The sequence below is a fragment of the Didymosphaeria variabile genome, assembly GCF_027946475.1.
Source record: "Didymosphaeria variabile strain IMI 356815 chromosome Unknown scaffold_8, whole genome shotgun sequence".
Taxonomy (NCBI): Eukaryota; Fungi; Ascomycota; class Dothideomycetes; order Pleosporales; family Didymosphaeriaceae; genus Didymosphaeria; species Didymosphaeria variabile.
Genome location: NW_026611627.1, coordinates 3,137,263 through 3,158,003, shown reverse-complemented (window position 1 = coordinate 3,158,003; position 20,741 = coordinate 3,137,263). Strand labels below are relative to the sequence as shown.

The following is a 20,741-nucleotide window of genomic DNA, read 5'->3' as shown; positions in this document are numbered from 1 at the left end:
AGGCATTGCGACAACAGGTCCCCGCCAAAATGGTAGGTGCCCCGGTTGCTCGTCGGAACGCTTGACTAACGCTTCAACAGCTGCAGACCTACTGGATATCCTGGGACAAAGCTCTCCGACCCGTCCTGCCGCAGGGCAATCGCTCTCCTCCACGGCCGATTCTGCCAAAGATCCTAAGCTTGCGACACGAATGGGTGCAATGGCCCTCGAGGGCGCCGCCGACCGCCAAAGAGCCCTAATGCAAGCCAGCCAGGAACGGCAGAATTTCCAAAAGCACATCTACCGCAAGTGGAACACTGGTGACGTCTACGCACCGCACGACCTGTCCGGCGTGGAGCAGAAGAAGTGGAAGCTCGCCCGCAAGACCCCTTCAAGCGATGCCTTTGACACGCTCGGCATCAACCCCATCAATGAATACAAGGTAGCTACGCACCTTGGAGGAAAGAGGGTCACGACTAACGCTGTGCAGAATTTCACCATGATGTCCGAGTACATGACTGAGATGGGCCGGATAAAGCACTCGCGAGAGACCGGCCTGCGACCGAAGAACCAGAGGAAGATCGCGAAGGCGATACGACGGGCAATCGGGCTGGGCCTGATGCCCAGTGTACACAGGCACCCGTTGGTGCTCAAGAAAAGCTCTCCGTCGAGATTTATGTAGAAGAGGCGGCTGTACGATGCGGATAGATATAGAGGGTGTATGTATTTTAGCGCAATGTATTAACACGGCACAGCCTGTATCACAGCAAACACCCGTCGTTTATTACAGACCTTTCGCCAGTCTCATGATACTGCTTCGCTCAGCAATGCCCGCCTCTCCTCATCATCGACTCCGCCCTTCGGCACACTCAAGAACCCCACGAAAGCCCACAAGTAGAAGGCGCCCGTAAACGCCATCGTCCAATCTAACACCCCGCTGACTTGCCAGACCTCCAATTGCGAAAGTGTATAGAACGCCATACCCAACGCAGCATCCAGAAACACAACGATCGCACTCGCAACACAACTACTTCCCATTAGCCTCTCTCACGCACCCTACCTGATCCTCGACGATCAACTTACTAGCCTCTCAGTCGCCTAAATACACTAGGCTTCGACACTGAGTCCCAATACACCCCAGTCATTAGCACCATGCCTGACACCAGTCCCAGGAAGCACACCAGCAGGAGCACCGCATGTTCCTCGTGAAAGCGGAAAGTATTTTTCCTTGCACTGACACTTAAACATCGTGCATTCGTGCATCGGCTATTCACGATATCCTCGTTGGCAACAAAAAGCTTATAGCAGCGCGTCCGCCTGCTCGTCGTTGAGTCTTCAGGTGGCATCTCGAAAGGGGTGTGCATCGTTGGCCAGTGTCGATTGGGTGCGACAACAACGTTGGCCGGAAAAGATTGTATCCAAGACATTTCTCGGATTATAGATTGTCTGCATCTTGTTCTGTCAAGTGCACCGGCTCTTATGCTCACAAGTGCAACAGGCCGCCTCGCATAAAACGCCTCTAATGTCTTCAGCCGCACATGACACGAATGGTGCCACCCTGTTCCCCCATATAACCTCAGAGTGGATTATGTGTTTCAAACACGATGTGGTGACGAAGAGATTATGTCTCTGCTGTGATGAGCAGGGGCTGGACGAACGCAACAGACTAGATGAGTTATCGACGTCTGCGCTCTCAGTGTGCTATGATGGCTTGAGAGTTTTGATCTAGTGGTATTGGCGTGATTGTGGAGATTGCAGCTCGAAGATGCCCAGGAAGTGCCGAGAGAATTGATATAAGAGAGCGCGAAGAAATGAACGCTTGAGAGGTCGTGCACACCATCTGGTTCATCTTCCAGCGAGAAGTCCATTGAAACACCTCTTCAGTCCTTCAAAGACCCATCACCGCCATGAAGATCTCCATCGTCCTACTCTCCGTTCTATTTGGTCTTACCATCGCGCTCCCCACACCCGATGACCTAGACTGGCTTTCCCACGACACTGAAGCCCCCGGCGGCAGCCCCAGCTCTCGAAAGCGCCAATACTCCACCGGCACCCTCCACCCAAGCTTCACCCACGTCTGGACCGTAACCCCAGGAGTAGGCTACTTCGAAGCCTCCCCAACCGGCTACGTGCGCTTTCTCACCACCGAAACCGACCAAACCTTCCAACCCGACGCTTCGCTCCGCGGCCACAACGCTACAGTGGGCTTTGACGTCCCGCAGGGCAAGCTCACCGATGGAATGGAGTTCCAAGTCTTCACTGCGCTCTCAACGCTGGTTTTGGAGAAAAATAAGGACAAAGCTAATACGAACGATTCGAGGGGTGATTATGTCGCTAGGTTCGTTGTGAAAGGAGGAGTTGCGCAATTAGCGGATGGGGAGAAGGGGAGGTTGATGGTGCCTGATAGGGAGCAATTTACGCTTCAGATTGTGGGGTCCTTCAGAGTGGAATTTCAGTTCGATGCTTCTACTGGGCAGGGCTTGACTGTGACTAGAGCGGACTGAAACGCCCGTGATGAGGACGGAAGGGAGGTTGAAGGGGCTTCTAATGATGGTATTAGTGATACAGTCAGCGGGTAAGTAGCAGAAGCTTCCCAGGCTAATAGTGACATGGGGTTCTTAAGCCTAACGTCTGCAGGCCGCGGTGGTGTTTTGGATGGGACCTGTGGAGGCGATCTGGCGCAAATACTTGATGCACATGTTCTGATGTAGATGACGTGAAGGGCCCTGGAGCCTATTGGTTTGGACTTTTGTCGCTCCCAATACTTAATTTTTGGTTCTGATTGCATAGGTACTTGAACGTACTATTGAACCGCATCTTTACAGCAGTAAGGCCTACTATCGGCCCTTGACATCTAACCCTCTGCTGCCCAAGCAAAGCATTTTTTCAAAGGAGAACCCCGCAGCGTATCGACTAGGTTCACAGATGTCTCTCCAAACCTCGATCTCACAGTTCATCTTTTCTCCATTCATGATCATCCAATTCTTCCGATGTCACAGTCCTCCCATCCTGTCCCCCATTCCCCAGCTCCACACCCAGCACACTCTCCGTCCTCGCCCCAGAAAACCATTCCCTCATCTCCCCCAGCCATACCTTAGGCCCCGCCACAAGCTCCTCCTTAAGCCTTTTCTGCGTCCCCAAAAACTTCTGCCGCACCTCATCCACATCGCTCGCCAAAAGCCTTCCATCTCTCTTCACAAACTGACCATCCACAAGCACATCCTCGATATCCCCCGGCCTACCATACAGCAAAAGCGCACTCACAGCATCCCCCGTACTCCACCCCAACATCGCAGGATTGCGACTAACGTCCCAGACAAGAATATCTGCTTTCGCCCCCGCGGCTATAACGCCTACATTCGGCCTCCTGAGCGCCAGACCGCCCTGCCTTGTGGCTATCAAAAAAGCCTGATGCGTGCTCATGGCTGAAGAAAGGGGGACTTTCCAGCGCCGTAGCACGCTTTCGTAGCCTAGATTGCGCACATATTGGAGGAGAATGCGCGCTTGGGTGAGCAGGTCTCCGGCTGCGACCATTAATCCGTCTATGCTGAGGGAGGCGACGTCGAGCCAGAGGTGGGCTGTGGGATTGGTTTGGCCGAATGCCATTTCGCTTTCTATCGCGATGGAGGCGTATTGGTTCGTTTCTTTGAGGAGGCGGTAGCCGGGGTGGTCGAGGAAGCTGGCGTGGGAGATGACGACCGGGGTGGAGATGTTGAGGATGGCGAGGCGGTGGAGGAGTTGCGGGGTGTTGTCGACTAGGAGGAGCATTAGACGGGGTAAGTTAAGTTAATTTCTAAGTGGTTCGACGTGATATTGAGGATGGACGGCGTACCTCCGTATGGGCCCGCAAGCATGTGCGTTGTTAATACAGGGAGAGTCTGCTGTCTATCGCCATGGCATTTAATGTTAGCGCCTCCTTTCATGGTCTCTGTTTGAGTATCGCATCTGGTCTGCTCTTACCGTATCAACGCTAGAACGGGCTCAAGCTCTTCCTCGGTCTTGCGGCTGAACGCATCACAGGAGACGCCCAAGCTAACGATAGACTTATTGAGGGCATCTCCGTAAATTTCAGAGAGCTTCTTGAACTCCGCTACCTGGTCGGCTATCGGCGTATCAAAGCCGTTGGTCCCCACGGTAAACGCGTGGAAGATCCTAGCGCCGCTGTCCATGGAAGCCCTCAGCGCGGCTTCGGCACGAGCCAGACCCGGAGGATGGTGAGCATGATCCAATTGCGTCGTCACCCCAGTTTCCAGTCCTTCGTATATACTCACAAGCTGAGTGTTGTAGATGTCCTCCGGCTGTATGGTCTGTAGCACCTGCGTGTTCATTGTGTTGATGAAATAGTCCGCCATGACGTTGGGAACAGGCAGATGTCGAAACATGGTTTGCCAGTTCTGGCGATGCGTGTCGACAAAGCCTGGGGTGATGATCTTGCCGGTAGCGTCGATGACTTCAACATCATTCGCGAGAGCTGGGGGCTTTTCATCCTGTGAGAAAATGCCAGTGATACGGTCGTCCACGATGAGGAGAGATCCGTTCCGTGTAACCTCCAAACTCTGTAGTTCTTCATTCCATCCAACAATAGTAGGTCCAGTGTAAAGTATGGAAGATGCAGACAGGAGTTGAGCGAATAGTAAAGTTTTGATAATCGTTATCTTCAGGGGAGACATTGTTAGACAAGGCTCAAAACAGTCGACGAGTCGACAGATAAATAGCGCGACGTACAAAGCGAGGCGCCCTTCATCGTTCCATGCCTTCCGGACTACTCAGCTGTTCGCGTCGGCCCTGTCCTCACAGCGATTCGGCATTACGCGCATTACATAGTAGTTACAGCAGCAATTCAACATTATGAGCACCTGTGGACCTCAGGCTTAATCATACTAAGAGCTAGACCGCTAGCGACTCGGAACTTCGCGCTTCGATTATAACGTTATGTTCGGCACTTCGCGCTCTACTTGAAGCGACTTGGCACCTCGAAAAACCCATATTTACGAAATTTTATACTCGGACTACGTAAATTCCCATCTGTCTTATTCTCCACTTAGATCAACTGCTTCACCCTATATCGTCGACGACGGTATCGCCAAGAAGAAAAGATGATACACGTAATTCTTGAAAAAGAAGATAACACATGTAATTCCTCAAAGAGATTTATTCTGTTACTTTCGTAGTATTCGTAGGGCTAAAATAAGTTCTTATCCGAATGCATTTACGCTCGTTTCAGCGTGCTGCTGATTAATCGGACACTCCAGGGTTCACACGTGGGCTTTGGGAGAGCTAGCTAGGGGTACTATTAGGTGGTGTGTGACCAGTTCGGAGCAGATCGAACTGCCGTGATACTCATATATCGGGCATTAAACCTCGAGCAATTGTCCGATTGCTACGCGTTTCATAATCGGATCCCTAAATGAACCTACGATTGATGAACAATCCAGGCCTTGAAGCTGGTCCGATACGAGAGAGACCGGGCAGAACTTCAGAAATACAGTTGAAACGGAGCAGAGAACTAATTGGGTAATATGAGAGAGCTCAATCGGAGCATAATTGCAGCGTTTCATCACTTGCAAATACGACGCAAAGTCCAATGACACCTTGTAAGCAAAACAGGTTCTATTCTATACCAGATTCTCTTCGTATACTCGTACACTCTTTCAACCAAAGTGGCTGCTGAGTCGAACTAAGGCACGGTGGGCAGCCCAAGTTCCGTTCCAGGAGCAGGAAAAGTCGATCCTGTCAATTCTTGGTGTCCGAACAGAAAGTCTCTATCCGTAGTCAAATTTGCAGCGAATCGTCGATCTGTCAAAGGTGCATATTCACTTGGTGTGGAGGGAACGTATTCGACCATGCAAGCGCGGCCATCGACGACATGCATATAATCGGCATTGATTCCAGGACTGATCCAGAATAGCATGTCGGGGTCATACTTTCGCTTCAATTCCGACAAGCGCGGATAGTTGGATCCCCAAAAGGAAGACGACCAATTAGGTTCGGTGACACTGGCCTCGTTGATGTATGTGCCCATGTCGGGAGCTAGTTGTCTTAAGCCAGCAGCGCTTGTAGTGGGCGTCTTGTTTGCGATGACTAGCGCTGCTGCTTTTCTCCATCCTGGGTTTGCCGATACCGCACTACCATTGCCGAAACGGTTCCCAGGCGACATTATCTGCACACCGATGCTTCCACCTGTCTCAGCCAATGCCTGCGTTATGCTCGGGTGACCAAGTTGTTCCGCGCTGAGAAGTCGACTGTCATAAGGAATCACCCCACGATCGTAACGATGATCTGCTGTCGTCGGTTGAGGAACGAGTGTCCCGTATGTGCCCTCGAAAAATTCCTTGTAGCTAGAAAATTCGAATGCCCGTGTTTGGAATGGCGTAATTCCGGGGAGATTGGAGACGTTCGACAATATCGGACCCCAAATCTGATTCGCGTTGGCGATACCCGCTTGCGGTCCTGGGTGGATGGCAAAGCATCTGATGTATGTAGGAAAGGTGTAGAAAGTCGCACTGATCCCCTTCTGTTGAAGGTCTTTCGCGTGGCCCAAAAGATATCGAAGCGCTTCACTGGTGGGATACGTCCCTTGTTCCAAGCCTGAAGCATTCAGGGTGGAGTTAATATACCAGTTGAACCCTGTGATCGGTACCGTAACATGCGCTTTCCAGGTGGCCTGTACAATAACGCCAAACGTGCTGCCACCGCCTCCTCGAATGGCCCAAAATAGATCCGAATTTATCGCGTTGTTGGCAACTTTAAGTTCGCCATCAGGGGTGACGATCAGTGCTTCGAGCCACTGGTCAACTCCAAGACCGTACTGTGAGGTCATGGGACCGTATCCGCCGTTCTGGCCCCAGCCTCCACCAACGGCAACGGTTGCTGGGTACGTCAGCCGTGAAAACAGAAAATACTGATTTTACCTACCAGCTCCGCCGCTCACTGTGAAAAGTCCCGATTTCGATACGGCGTAGTTCAAAGGCAGACCAGCCAGGGCTGGACCAAACGAGACAGCAGCTTGTTGTCCTTCAACAATCTCGATGGATTCTGCCTCCGTGTCGAGACCCACAAATGGAAGACCTTCCGTGGTAGTGATATAAGACGGCATGACGCAGGCACCTTGGAACAAGGATAAATCGATAAGAAGTCCAGATCCCGCGTCGCTGCGCTGCAGTTGGTCGTGTCCCGTAGTCAACACACTCAAACGAATGCTGTGATCTTTTGCAAAGCGCACGGCGTTCTGGACGTCTTCGATAGATCTAGCCTGCAGCCGGTAGTCGGGCAATGGACCGTGTTGGTCGCTGCCATTGGTAGCCACAACACCTGGGAGAGCTGCCTCCCATTGCGCATGTGTGGGCCATCCCGCGTCTGTCTTCAATTTGCGGCAGCCAGCTGGTGCTGTCGTGGCCTGGATCACCAAGATAGAGGAAAAGAATACTGCAGCCTGCAGAATGTTGGAAGCTAGCATAGCGGAAGCAGGTTTTAGGGAAGTGGCGAGCACATTAGCATTGGGTGGCTGATGTTTGTGATTTAAGAGTAAACATACTACATGAATATGCGCCTCTTGTTTCTTAAATAGGGCGCAGTATCATTGTAAGCATCCGATGAGTTCCGCTATACATAATGTTATGTGCTGAGCAAATGATGATCGTCCATTCCGGATCTTTTCGTGCGAGGATGGGCGTATCCGCGTATTCGCTCTATTCAAGGGGGTATAATGAACGGACCGATACAAGGGTAGCGTCAAAGGGACGACGCTGGTTGGCTAATGGTCCCTTACAAGACTAGAAATCTCAACGCTAACAGTTCGTTCATGATGCACCCTAGTAGAGAACGGTACGCTATACCGAAACCAAAACCGAAACCGAGACCTTGGAGAACATTATAACCAAATTTTGGAATGTATGTCGACATGAGGCGGAGAGACACTCTGAGTAGCATTACTATATGGCCATTAAGAAGAAGGAAGCTGCCGTGCACATAGCTTCCTCGCTCTACAGATAATCCAGTCAGGTGCCATGCGAGTACGAGTGCGAGTGCGAGTGCCATACCCCAGTCCAAAAGCAAACCCAATATCGGCCCGAACGACGATCGCCAATGATCGTTCAAGTTCGTACACGCCTACCACAGTATTCGACTACCTGCTCAAAAAAATCCATCCCATATCATCTTCGCGGTCATTGTTTTCGTAACCGTGCGTACATAAATAGGCGCCCTCCGTCATCGTCATCACAATTCGACGTCTGACTGGCGTATTCGAAACTGACAGAATTCACATACTTTTGTCCGGAAAGAACCAAGGTAGATGGCAGGCGAGATTCGAAGTGAGTTTCACCGCTCTCGTCAACTTCCTCGCGCTGTATATGGCCAATCTGCTTCTGTACACCGTCGAATATAAAGATGTCGAAGCGATGCCTCGCTCCAGTCCTGTAAGGGGCAACGCTATGTATAAGCACTTATTGGGCAATTGGATTATCGTGACGTTAAACTGGGCGTTGAGGTTACAGTACAATTATGCACAAGAACTCGATTGTGATACAGACGCTAGCCGTTCGCACTAAAGTCGCGTGGTCAATGTTGAAAGCCACAGGGCGTAGTTCAATATCACGCTATTGGTAAAAACGGCCTTACACGACCGGGCGATCTGATGCTCTTGACATCTTATCCTAAATAGGCCCCACAATGCTCCGTGGTTACAGTACCTGGAATCAACCGAATGCGCTGCTTATTCCACAATCGTCGCTAGCGTGACGAATACTTCTTTCTGGATTGTCCAGGATACGAGTTAGTCTCCCGCATCGCCCACCAAGACCAAAACATGGTGAAACAGGTCTTCCGATGCATTTGCTTAGACAAATTGCTTTCGTAACTTGAATCATAATCCTTGCGCCAGAAGGTAGGCTACGTTCGGCATACATAAATCGTCCATCGGTCTGCCAGAATCTGCCTGAAGAACTGGTACCAATGGATGGAAAATTCAGAGGCGGCGTCATTCGCGATCTTCGTACTCGAGAGAATTGGGTATTTGGCTAGTATATCAACAAAGTCTTGACCGCATATTACTCACAGCTCATAGTTGTACGGCGACCCTCTGAGCGGATGCCTGACGCAGATTTCGTCAATTCGGAATGAAAGTCCGGGTGTAGCTCATACTTCGCCGAAAACAATTGGATAATGGCAGTAACTTGTGGAGATTGCAGGTTCGGCGATATGGAAAAGCTCAACGCTACGTACTATGATGTATCAGTTCAAATAAAAACCGATATATACGGCAATCGACGTGCTTGGTTCGCTGCGAATCAACCTTTTGGCGTAGTCGACGTTTCGCAGATTTCAGAAGCGGTAAAACGTGAATCTATACCACTTTCCATGAATACAGTAAAATTTCAACAGCTCTCTCTCTCCGCTTGAGGCTTCTTGATGTGCTCTTACAAACATGCCGAAAGATGGAGCACACGGCATGGTGGGTCGCCGAACTAGAGTGTGGATCCGCCGAAAATAGTGATCAGTAATCATCATTCTGAGTCACTTCTATGGTACGCCCCAAGTAGATATTCTGATAAATATCTTGAGGACTCCTGAGGACTCATGCGATGCAATGCACGATTCATCATGTCTTCCACGGTATACACAACAACGCTCATACCCAAGACCCTCAGTCCACCCAACATCACCGCATTAGCACGAAAATATCGCATCTTCAAGCTCCACGCCTTACAATCCGATCCAAAGGCTTTTTCTCAAGAATACTCAACCGAGAGCGGCCTATCCCTTGCAATATGGGAGTCGCGCATCACGAATCCTAGCTCTCAGATTGTGGTCTGCATGGCTTCACCTGAGACTACTCAATCAACCCTAGCGACGGAACATAGCGAAGCGAAACTCTCAGTATTGCTCCAGAGCGAATGGGCTGGAACATTTACCATGATTGGCCCCGTGTCTCGGGACGCCTGGTGTTTTCCAGATTCAGGACAGCCAAATCCCGCGAATGACGAGGAGGAATTGCGTTGGCAATTGACGGGACTGTTCGTCTTGCCGGAGCATCGTGGGAAAGGGCTAGCGAAACAGATCACACTTGCTGCCATCCAAGCAGGCCGACATATTTCCCCTGTGACCACGCCACTCTCGACTCCGGCTACAAAATCGGAGCCACGAAACGTCAAAGCTCTCCAAGAGGATTCGGCGAGGACGCGGGGTTCAGAGGGGCAAAGGAAGGCGCGCATTCGCCTGATCGTGCACCCGAATAACAAAGAAGTGGTCAGTATGTACCTCAAGCTAGGCTTTGTAGACTGCGCGAGGTACACGGTGAGGGAGGCGTGCATCGCGAATGGCGATAAGGATTTCATACCAGACAACGCGGACAAGCAAAAGTGGGATACGAGATTTGGGATCGGAATGGAATATCTTGCCTGACAGCAACGTGTTCAAGGCATACGGAAAGTCAATGTACCATAGGTATGGTGTCACTAGGGTGAATTCGGTAGCTTGCAATGAAGCGCTCACCCAGAAGAGTACTACCAAAGTTTTCTTTGAAAGCGTAGACGTATAGAGCACTGAACGGCATACTTGCTTCTTAGGAGACCGCTCAAAATGTAGGAGGCACGCCTTGTCCATCCCGAGAGGCGTCAAACATTGCTAGGTGCTCAAGGTTTCCAGATGCGACGTCTTTCTGTGCTGATCGTGACCCAGCGTTGGAGATGTCGACCGTTTTGCTTGCTGGAAGATGCCCAGGTGGCGCTAAGACCTACCTAGGTAGATACCAAGGTAGATTAGTAATCACACCGAGCAGAGCCGCAATTGTATCTGTCTCGAGGAGTAACTAAGTCGTCATATCGTATTTGATGCCTCGAATTGCGAGACCAGTCCATGAACTTACTCGGATTTCTAACGATGAAGCATGAAGCGTGCCAGTTATTCAGATGCAGTAGAGGTACAGGGCCCGTCATGCTAGTATCCCACCCTTAGTAGTAATCTTCAATCTGGTATAATGTAATTATAGAGTTACAAGAGTGTAAGAGCCAGTGTTGTGCCCGGCAAAATTCAAAAACTAGCTTATCCGTGAAATTAGCTCGTTTGTAAGGTACATTATACGCTTCATATTATCTCTCTTCGAATAAGTAAGACTTAGGCCGACTATTGTAAGACAGAAGATTCTCCTTAATTTCTTCTGCTAATTGGCTCGATAACAATGGTGCGGTACTAGCTTCCCAACTGTGTCACACTCAAGCATCACCGCCCCCGGGGCCATTTCATGGCAGTTTCCGATGACGTTATGGCGTCCGACATTCGTGATTACTCGTCTGCATTAATATCTCTTGCATGCAGTCTCGGGAAGCCTAAACATGACAAGCTTTCCGATCTTACTATTGGCTTTCAAGCCCTTGTTCAGGCCCTCCTTGGCGGGGTATCCAACTTGTTTCTTTTGGCGGGGGCCGAAACTGGGGCTACAAGAACCACGAGTGGCAGGCTTTTGAGCTCCCGCTTCATCTCTAAGCCTCACTTTCATAATGGCCCGTAATTCTGTACAGTGGTCCCGAGTCATTGCCGACCGTCTTAATAATTCTAGCGCATTTGCGCAAGAACACCGAGCATGGCTACAGAACTCCACATTCCAAGATGCCGAAAAGAAGTTCCACGAAGTGGAGTCGCAGATGCAGTCGAAGAAGAGCAGCAAGGCGATACAGAAACTGAGGCCGCTCCTGGACACTTTCAACAGGTTTGCGGGCGTCGCGGCAACTCTGGCTTCCTTGGAGCCGCATGGAATTGCTTCGTTAGTGGTTGGAAGCTTAAAGGTCCCCCTCGAGGTAAGAAAGTGCTTGAAATGAAAACTAACCGTTAATTTATCACATCGCAGCTCGCTTCTGCTGGAATCAAGGATTTTGAGGAGATAAGCTCTTTCTTCGATGAAGTTCACAATTCATTCGGAATCCTCATGATCAACGAGGAACGGCTGAACAATCGTCCTTGGAATGCGGACCGTCTCAACAACGCCATTTACGAAGTCTTCAATGCCTACTGGGCCTTCTTCGAAGATGTGTACTCACTCTTATAATCTACCGAGCGGCGCAAAGTACGGGGGTTTTGGTCGCATGCCAAAGACTACTTGACCTTTAAGATCGAGAAGGTGAAGTCCCATCTTGGAATCATCCGCGACTACTGCGAGGCAGCGAAAGAAGAGGCAGATTTGGCCTGGAAACTCAATCAGGATGACGTCAACTCCTTGTTGCAGCAATCCATTGGCAACATTGAAAAGCAGATGACAGAACAGCAGCTAGTGCTTTATCGGCAAGATCGTCTCCGTTTCAAATCCTGGCTTACCCCGGTAGAAGTAGATGACAGGATGAAATTCATTTTGCGGGTTCGGACACCGGACACCGGTAACTGGATCTTCAACGACCCGCACTTCCGAGCTTGGGCCTTTGGTGATAGGCGAGGCAAGACTAACAACAAGCCACTGTTATGGTTGTCTGCAGGCCCAGGTTTTGGCAAATCAGTGCTCACAGCCTTTGTCACAAGTGACCTTCGCCGCTCAAACCCTACAGGAATTGCATACTTTCCGTGTAGCAGCAACGAAGCAGATCGACGCAGCATACCCGCGATGCTACGCACGCTGATTCACCAACTCTTCCGAGACGACGCCATCACTGGCAAACCCCATTACACAGTCACACCTGCCAACATCAACCTCCAACAAGGGCTTCCTCAACCGAACATGACGTCTTTGGTAGATATGTTCAAGTACAAATCATGGGAAGAGCCAAACAAAACGACTGTGCTTATCATCGACGCACTTGACGAATGCCCCAAGACAGAAGAGAGTGAAGTCCAGATAGAACAGCTGTTTACATTATTCGCCGAGCTGCCACCCAGTTGGAAGATCATGTTCACATCTAGGCGCGCTCCGTGGTTTGAAGAGCTGCTTGAGGGACTCCCACAAGGGAAACTAGAGCGCCTTGTCATGACCAAGAGGGACAACGAGCAAGATATCTACGCTTACACCCTTCACCAGCTTGACGAGATGGCGAAAGCTAGTAATTACAAATGGCAAGACGGCTTCCGGCACGAGATGGAGGAGTCGATCGCACGCAAGTCGGAAGGAATGTTTAAATGGACATACCTGGCACTGAAGACACTAGGTGGCTCGCGCATCTATCAAAGCGATATGGAAGAGGCACGGAAAGCCCTTGACAAAGTCCCGCCTGACCTTAAGGGTATTTACGAGAAAGCACTCCGTGGTTTGTCAGAAGTCGAGGATGAAACTACGAGAGAGGATCTTACCAGCGCACTACGGTGGATCATCCGTGCCTATCGTCCTCTCAAAGTCAAGGAGCTAGGCATCGGTCTCGCTCAAGCCTTTGACGAGACCGAACAGATCGACGACCTTCGCGAGAAACTTGAGCGTCATCTTGGTGACCTTATATATATCGATGCAAAATCAGACACAGTTGGTCTGACGCATACTTCCGCGAGAGATTTCCTCGTCACCAGTCAGGATATCAAGGGCCCCGATGGTAAATCAATGATCCCGAATCAATTAGGCGAAATTGACCGCGACATCTTGCAGGCCTGTCTGACCTACTTGAACGATCGCCAATTCCTCGACGCCCAGCCAGGGGACTCTAAGACTCAAAAGGCTTTCAATGACAATCTGATAGCAGATGGGTTCTGGGAGTATTCATGTATTGGAATACTACAGCATCTTGACGAAGTTTGCCGGACGCAGCAACTGGATGAAAAAATCAAGGTTCTACTCGACGTGTTCTTCCGGTCAGATAAGAATCAAGTCTTCTTGCGATGGCTCCAGATGTTCTGCTACCTTCGCTTCACCAACCGCAACGGCGCAGCTGAGGCATACTCCACGCTGCTCGATGCCCTGCTCGACATGGATTCTGGCGCAACCAAACCGCTTGCTAGCTTCTTGAAGCACAAGTTTCAAGATGTTGTCGACCACATTGGTTACTCGGCTGGCGGTCGCTTCCTCCGCTGGCAACGCTTCTTCACACATGCCATTTCTCCCTGCTTTAGTCCAACGCTACTAGCATCGTTCTTTAACTTTCGCCCGGCGCTCGAGTTACTTGCGAAGGGAAACGAAACGTTGCACTACAAAAACAACGGAGCAAGATGTGATGCTGTATACTGGTCCACATGTGGCGACGCGCCGGAAGCACTAGCACTTATGCTCAGTGACGAATACAACCATCGCTTCCCACATTTTAAGGTTCCAACAAATAACAGACATGGGCTTGGGCAACCCTCGACGATGATTGAAGCAGTCTGGCTTCCGATGGAAATCAAGGCCCGTCCTGGCTCATATCCTGCAGCCATCATGCTTCTGGATCATGGCGCCCGCATTTCTTGGGGGTTCGAGACAATAGTGTTCGAGCAGCTTCCCGACACTGAGGGCGCTGGGGAGCTTGCAAAGAAGATGTTACGGATAAACCGAGCCTTTACTTTCTCCGACGACGCGGTAGGACGAGCCCTTCACTTTGCTGCTTTCACCGGCCAATCCCATATGCTGTCGGCGTTTTGGGAGAGCAAGGACTTGCTCCGCAATTTGGTAAAAGAAACTTTCCGGAAGGAAGATGTGGACGATATTTTGAAGAAAGATTCCTCTATTCAAAAGCAGTTGGCGTTCGCCCGGTGGCGTGGCATGAGTCCAATGCATCACGCGGCTGCCAATGACGATGCACAATCAGTCCGGATTCTTTGCCACAACGTGGCCAGATTAGATGACATGAAGTGCAACTTTAACGCATGGACTGTTATGCATGTACGTCGTCCTTACAACTTATTAGAGATGAAGTACTGACAGACAACAGCTAGCGGCGATTAGGGGACTCCAGCGCCTCAGGCATAGTAGGGATCGTCATAATGACTGGACGGTAACAAGGCAGCCAATTGAGCCATCAGCACACGTTATCGAAGTACTCGATAAGATGCCCACGGGATCTGACTGGACTGTCCTCGACACCGCTGGTAACCTTCCTATTCATCTGGCCGCATACTGCGGGTGGGAGGTGACGGTTAGAAAGCTATCCAGTGGACAAACCAAAGCTGGACAATACAATTGGGACAAGCCTAACCACGCAGGTAAAACTCCTTTAGCCATCGCCCTAGAGCTCAAATACCTACCTGTTGCAGAGACACTCCTCCACAACGGCGCGTCTCTCGACAAAGTGCTAGAGCACATCCGTCATCGCTTTATCTTTCGCAACAAGGATACCCCTAAAGAGATTGCAGTCGAGCAGAAAAGGCCTTTCTGGCTTGAATTGACATGTATCATCCGTGCAAGGGCAAAGCAGCTGGTCCCTCTGCCCATCGTAGCCCGCATCCTTGACTTCAGCGACAGTTACGAGACCCTCACCGTCGAGCGGCGCGACCACTACATCCACACCGAGCTCATCCGCGACCTCATCTACCTACACAGCCCGCCAATCCTGGCGAGCAGTAACTCCGCACCCATGCGGCGTATTGCTCTAACAGCGCGCTCCTACCGCCAGGACTACACCGATCACGATTTCGCTAAAACATGGTCCTGGTTGCGCACCGACAAACTTACCCCTAATAGTATCCGCCCCAGCCCTTGGCACGAGAAGCCTATCTGGCGTTGGAACTACCGCAAACGCACTAAGGAAACAGTCGTCTACTCCTCTAATAAGCCCAAAGACGCACCCTTCCTTCGCTCCCTTGCCCCAGGCGACCGCATCACCATCGCTCCTGTGCTGACGTATGCTGCGTGGGAGGCGAATATCGAGTGGGCGCACATCTCTATCGATATGGCGCTTATCAGGAACGCGTTCAGCAATTAGGATCGGCAGAGAATTTGGAGGTCGAGGAAGGCGGTAGGCTTGGTGAAGGCGAGGCAGGTGTTTAACGGATTGGTGAATAGGAAGGTGAGGTTGGGGAATGTGGGGCACAGGGATGCAGATGATGGGTTGGCGGAAGGGCAGAAGCTTCCGAGGAGGAGGAGGAGGTGAGGGTAGGAATAAGGGGTTGTATTTGGGAAGTTAGATAATCCTAGATCGCATAAGTGATAATATCACTCTCTATATCTTAACAGTTATCAGGAAATATAATATGGATCCAATGATGACATACCTTAGCCTACTAAGAGTATAGAATGGCCCTTTTAAGGATGTCTAAACTGGAGCCTTTTTGCCATCTCGGACATAAAGGTAACTATCACCGAAGCAGATCTTCGACCTGTTAGAATATCCTCCTATCCACACCTCTAATACATCCTTCTTCTACTTCTCCACTTCCTTTTTGTCCTTCTAGTTAATTCCCTCAGATATCTGTCTTTCTAATATGTTCGTTTTAATTAGAGGTTTAGGAAACTTCTCTATAAAAGCTTCCTGTGATATCCTAAGATCCTCCCAGACTGCTATTTCATCTCCAAATTTCTTAGTGGAGTACTTCACTTGGTACCCTTCTACTAGATTCTTCGTTGGCCAATTGTTAATCCAGTTTTCATCTTTGTTCTACGGCCTTAGGTAATCAGTGTTAATCTCGTCACACAGCATTGCAGCCGGCCCGCCAAATTCGCGTGTGAGGTCAGCAATAATGGGGAAGATGGGTCCGGCAGGAGCGAAGCTAATAATAAAAGTGTTTCTGTCTATCTTAAAGAAGTCCTCGTACTCGGCAGTAGCCGTAATATTAAGACTTTTCTTAAGACTTTTAATATAATTGCCATAATATGCAGGGTCTTAAGCAAATATAGTGACTAGTGGTGCAGAGGCGTTATCGTCTTAACGTAGCTTATTTAAGGCCGCCGCGACTATGGCAGCTGCCTTATGTTAAATAAAGCTCCTCGCCTTTCTAACGTTCAGCGACCCTAGTGTGAAACAGATGACCTTGTCAACGTGCTTTAAGGTGGATCCATGCTCCTTAATAAGGCTGTTAAGTCTGTCTAAAAGTTTTTTCTAAAGCTAGGCCAATTCCTTCTTCTTCTTTTCTTCGTTGTCCGATAACTGCTTTTTTTCTTCCCCGTTTAACGACTGCTTAATGATGTCTTTGTATTCAAACTGGATACTGTTTTCGGTCGCCTTATAACCCCAAAACTTTCCATTTAGATGCCAGGCACCTGTGTGCTAAGAATTTCCCTACAGCTCCCACGGTGGGCATTTGTGCATGCATTGACTATATTTCTTGTGATTAGACACACCCACAGCCTTGAGGTTGTAGAGATGAGTATAAGGTGTATTATTGTTAAGTTTACCGTCCGCTTTAAAAGACTTAGAAATCTCCATAATGCCATTTATACATAGAGCGAGACGAGGTTTAGTAGAATTAGGAATCTTATAAGGATTATCGAATTTGCGAACCTTAGTAGGATCATCGTAGTTAGGAATCTTTAGGGTCTTAAATTTGCCGGATATTATGCGCACTTCGTAAGTGAAGCCTAGAGTGAAGGTGCTAAAGTTAGCACATAGATTAGCTATGCGACTTTAGAAAGCGGTATTATTATCCCGCAACTATTAGAGTTCGTCAAATTCTAATCTTTTACCAGCTGTCTGGGTGGCTTTCTTATTAAATTCTAGTACTTTATAGATTATCTTAGCGGCTTTATTGTTGTAATCCAGTACTTTATGGTTTAACTAGGCGGCTCCTTTAATAACTTCCTTGCTCCACAGTATACCTTTAGGATTTCCATACTTATGTAGGTATTCGTAAGTCGCTTTGAGATTGTTAATCGTGGTACTTATAGTGTATGGAAACGGGAGGATTATATTAGTCTATGGAGATATGATAGTTTAGGGTATAAAGATGTTTGATATTAACTAATACTATATTGATGCTTGTTTATAATAATAGTTTATGAACAAAGAAGACTTCTTACGTTTATAGTAGAAAGTATACAGCCCATCTTATAGTCTCTAATAAGTTGATTAAACAGTCTGTCATAACAATAAGTATGCGTGTGCGGAGGGTGTGCAACTGTAGAAGACGAGCACCTAACTTGAGTGTAATATTGTAGCGTTGGCCGCAAGTAAGAAGTGGGAAGCGTAAGTGTTCCTAACACTCATTTAAAACATATTAAATAGGTGGTGAGCCAGTAAATTATGAAACTTAGATTGAATAAACCTACAAAATAGTAGTGCATCCGGATTCTCGGCTCCTTCAAGTGAGCCTATAAGTCTTGAAAGAGAAGTCACCACTCAATCTTATAAGGTTACTCAAACTCTCAGAAAATGACAGTACGCCTCCATATTCCACTTTCCCACATGGTCACAGGGCTTCCGGAGTGCGAGCGTTTATAGCCTACGCGCGCGAGCCGCGTTATTGGCACGGCGAAGGCGAAGTGTCTAGTGCGCCAGGACCAGCTTCGCGTATACCATAAGTCGTACCGTAGTCAGGCTGAGCAGTGTAATTTGGAGGAAGAAGGGCGGGAGGAGCCCGACGCTGCGCTTGCGAGGGAGCGGGAGCAGCTGTTAGCAACCACCGGTCCAGAAACTTGATTTGCTGTTCAGAAGAAGCTTGAGCTTGAGCCAGGTCAATCTGAGAAATGCGGACGTAGCCCCAGCTTCCGTGAATGCGGGTGTAACGTCTCCAACAATGCGTCTTCCAATCAACACCGTTCAGGCGCCAAAGCATAGAGCGCCTCGCAATCCGAACCTTTATATGACACGAGCTAGTGCAACGTGATGATCAAAGCTACTTGCTTGTTGCTGATTCAAAGAGGTGATTCGGAAGTGCTTCATTGTGCTATCACTCCACATGCCTCTCGTCACCGGGTCAGTGTGCAGTATTTTAGCCTGGTTCTACTCTATCACGAACACGAAGTCGAAGCTCATTACAGAAGCAATAGTGGATAATTTGCTGTAATACAACAGCGGCTTGTGACCTGCATTATAAGGGTTTCTTGTGGGCTTCCTTCCATGGCTGGGCAGAGCTCACGGGAACAAATTCCGGGACCACAGGACGATGTCTGTGGGCTAGGAAAGGGAAATGTGTAGTATATTGAGTGTTCATATAAGCACAATGCATACTCTTACTCACTTAGACAATCCTTATGACCTGTGATAGCAACCCTGAGTTTAGAAGTCGGCCTCATCGCGATCCTTTCCGGCCGTGCGTCTACTGCGCCCAACAGTGACACCAACATCAACTTCGAAGAACGCTAGCCGTACGTCGAAATCTCACCCCTCGCCTCTTCCTCAATGTACATCTATCGCCCCTGCTTTGACCCACTTTATCTCTACTCAAAAATCTGGGTTTGCATCTTCTGGGCCAATCGCCAATGCGTCTGTGAGGCGATCTCTACTATTCACATTTTCTCATCAATGGTAGACTGGCTAAGGAGCAAGGTCACGATCCGCTATTACTACGGCGGGGGCGCGGGACCGAGCAGGCTCCGAGTATCGTTCTGCGTCGCTAGGGTGAACTAGATGTCGAAAGAGACGGCGATGAGGAGATGTAACTACGGTTGCTACCTGGTGATGGCATTTCTCTTGACCGTGAGAGTCACTTGGGCTTGGATCTTGCGAGGCATTCATTCGGGATGTCATGATCTCAATCAATGGCGCATGTGTTGGCTTTTGGGTGTTGGACTACGAAACAGAAGAATGAATGGAATATAGACAGTTAATCGTTTATAGATAAACTTATGTTGACTCACTCTTAACGACTTGGGGATCGATCAGATAACATGTAGATGAGCAAATTAGACGGTGCATTACTATGATTACGAAGGTGGCCAATTTCCCTCCGTTCGAACATTTCGTCACAAAGTGTCAATAGCCCGATCTTACTTCCCAGTTCCCATCTCAAATGTATTTGGTTGTTGCGCGGGTCTTGCATGCGACGCCGTAATAGCATCGACTTCATATGTTCCTTCCCTGGCTGCTGGGTACTGAGCTGATCCTTCCGCAGGCAGGGGCGGTGCATTTGGTGCTGCATAGTACGGGTGCATGTACGGTGGCGCCGGCGTAGGAGGATTCGATAGCACAGGAGATTGCGGCCCCTGGTTGTGAACCTGATTCAGGGGTTGATAATTGGTCTTCTGGTCCTGTGGGGTGAAGTAGCCGGTGCCTTGGGGTGGTGGAGACTGCATCGGCATTGGAGGAGATTGAACAACCGGCTTGTATTCGGATTGATGAGGTTGAGCTTGCTGCGCGGCGATGATGGTCTGATTGTTGGCAAGCTGCTTGGCCTTGCGGCGCTTGACACAGAAGAAGATGATGGCGGCGCCAATGAGAAAGAGAACGACAAGTCCTCCAACTACGGCACCAGCGATCACGCCGACGGGTGTGGACTTCTTCGTTGTCTTGGGCTTGGGCGTGTTGTCGTTGCTGCCATTGCTACCAGGTACCGGGGTGGTCGCTTCAGGATCGGATGGATCAATACTCGTGCTGGAGAAGTCGGTCGTCACATCGCTGTCGACTGATGAAGTCTCGCTGTCCCAGCCTGTAACAGCGAGACCAGAGAGCGTTGGTAGCGTGATAGAGTAGATCGACTCTGTGTCGCTCGCAAACTGCTCTACGGTGAGGACCCCAAGGGGGCTTGTCGCGCACCCATAATCCGCCACCTGGTCTGATGTATACGTCCAAGTAACGCAGTAGGGTGTCTCGCTATCTGTGCATACACCCAAAAAGCTGTTGCTCACGCATTCCGCATCACACGATCCCTTTGTATACGCTTCGTAGTTCATGCAGGAGTTTACCCAGCCGCAGTTTTGCGTGTCACCTTGGGAGCAACATCCAGCCATGTTCACGCTGGTAGCGGTGTAGAGGGCGCATGTCAGTCCGCTGTTGCAGGTAAGGGGTTGTGTTGAG

General features: G+C 49.6%; 6 protein-coding genes across 6 annotated transcripts; 4 read left to right on the top strand and 2 right to left on the bottom strand.

Moving 5' to 3' along the window:
- Positions 1-29: 29 nt before the first annotated feature.
- Positions 30-661, top strand: N0V89_011270 (uncharacterized protein; the record flags this gene model as incomplete). Its single annotated transcript, XM_056220002.1, has 2 exons — positions 30-36; positions 87-661. 2 exons carry the CDS (start codon positions 30-32, stop codon positions 659-661), a joined length of 582 nt encoding a protein of 193 aa, XP_056067129.1.
- A 1,225-nt stretch (positions 662-1,886) lies between these two features.
- N0V89_011269 (uncharacterized protein) lies at positions 1,887-2,483 on the top strand (the record flags this gene model as incomplete). The annotated part of the gene is made up of 1 exon (XM_056220001.1): positions 1,887-2,483. One exon carries the CDS (start codon positions 1,887-1,889, stop codon positions 2,481-2,483), a length of 597 nt encoding a protein of 198 aa, XP_056067128.1.
- A 1,452-nt stretch (positions 2,484-3,935) lies between these two features.
- N0V89_011268 (uncharacterized protein) lies at positions 3,936-4,535 on the bottom strand (the record flags this gene model as incomplete). The annotated part of the gene is made up of 1 exon (XM_056220000.1): positions 3,936-4,535. A coding segment is annotated over one exon (600 nt), but the record flags the coding sequence as incomplete, so codon positions are not given.
- A 7,464-nt stretch (positions 4,536-11,999) lies between these two features.
- On the top strand, positions 12,000-14,776 carry N0V89_011267 (uncharacterized protein; the record flags this gene model as incomplete). Its single annotated transcript, XM_056219999.1, has 2 exons — positions 12,000-12,003; positions 12,066-14,776. 2 exons carry the CDS (start codon positions 12,000-12,002, stop codon positions 14,774-14,776), a joined length of 2,715 nt encoding a protein of 904 aa, XP_056067126.1.
- A 652-nt stretch (positions 14,777-15,428) lies between these two features.
- N0V89_011266 (uncharacterized protein) lies at positions 15,429-15,776 on the top strand (the record flags this gene model as incomplete). The annotated part of the gene is given in 2 exon segments (XM_056219998.1): positions 15,429-15,435; positions 15,451-15,776. 2 exon segments carry the CDS (start codon positions 15,429-15,431, stop codon positions 15,774-15,776), a joined length of 333 nt encoding a protein of 110 aa, XP_056067125.1.
- A 3,938-nt stretch (positions 15,777-19,714) lies between these two features.
- Positions 19,715-20,576, bottom strand: N0V89_011265 (uncharacterized protein; the record flags this gene model as incomplete). Its single annotated transcript, XM_056219997.1, has 2 exons — positions 19,715-20,541; positions 20,573-20,576. 2 exons carry the CDS (start codon positions 20,574-20,576, stop codon positions 19,715-19,717), a joined length of 831 nt encoding a protein of 276 aa, XP_056067124.1.
- Between the last annotated feature and the right edge of the window lie 165 nt (positions 20,577-20,741).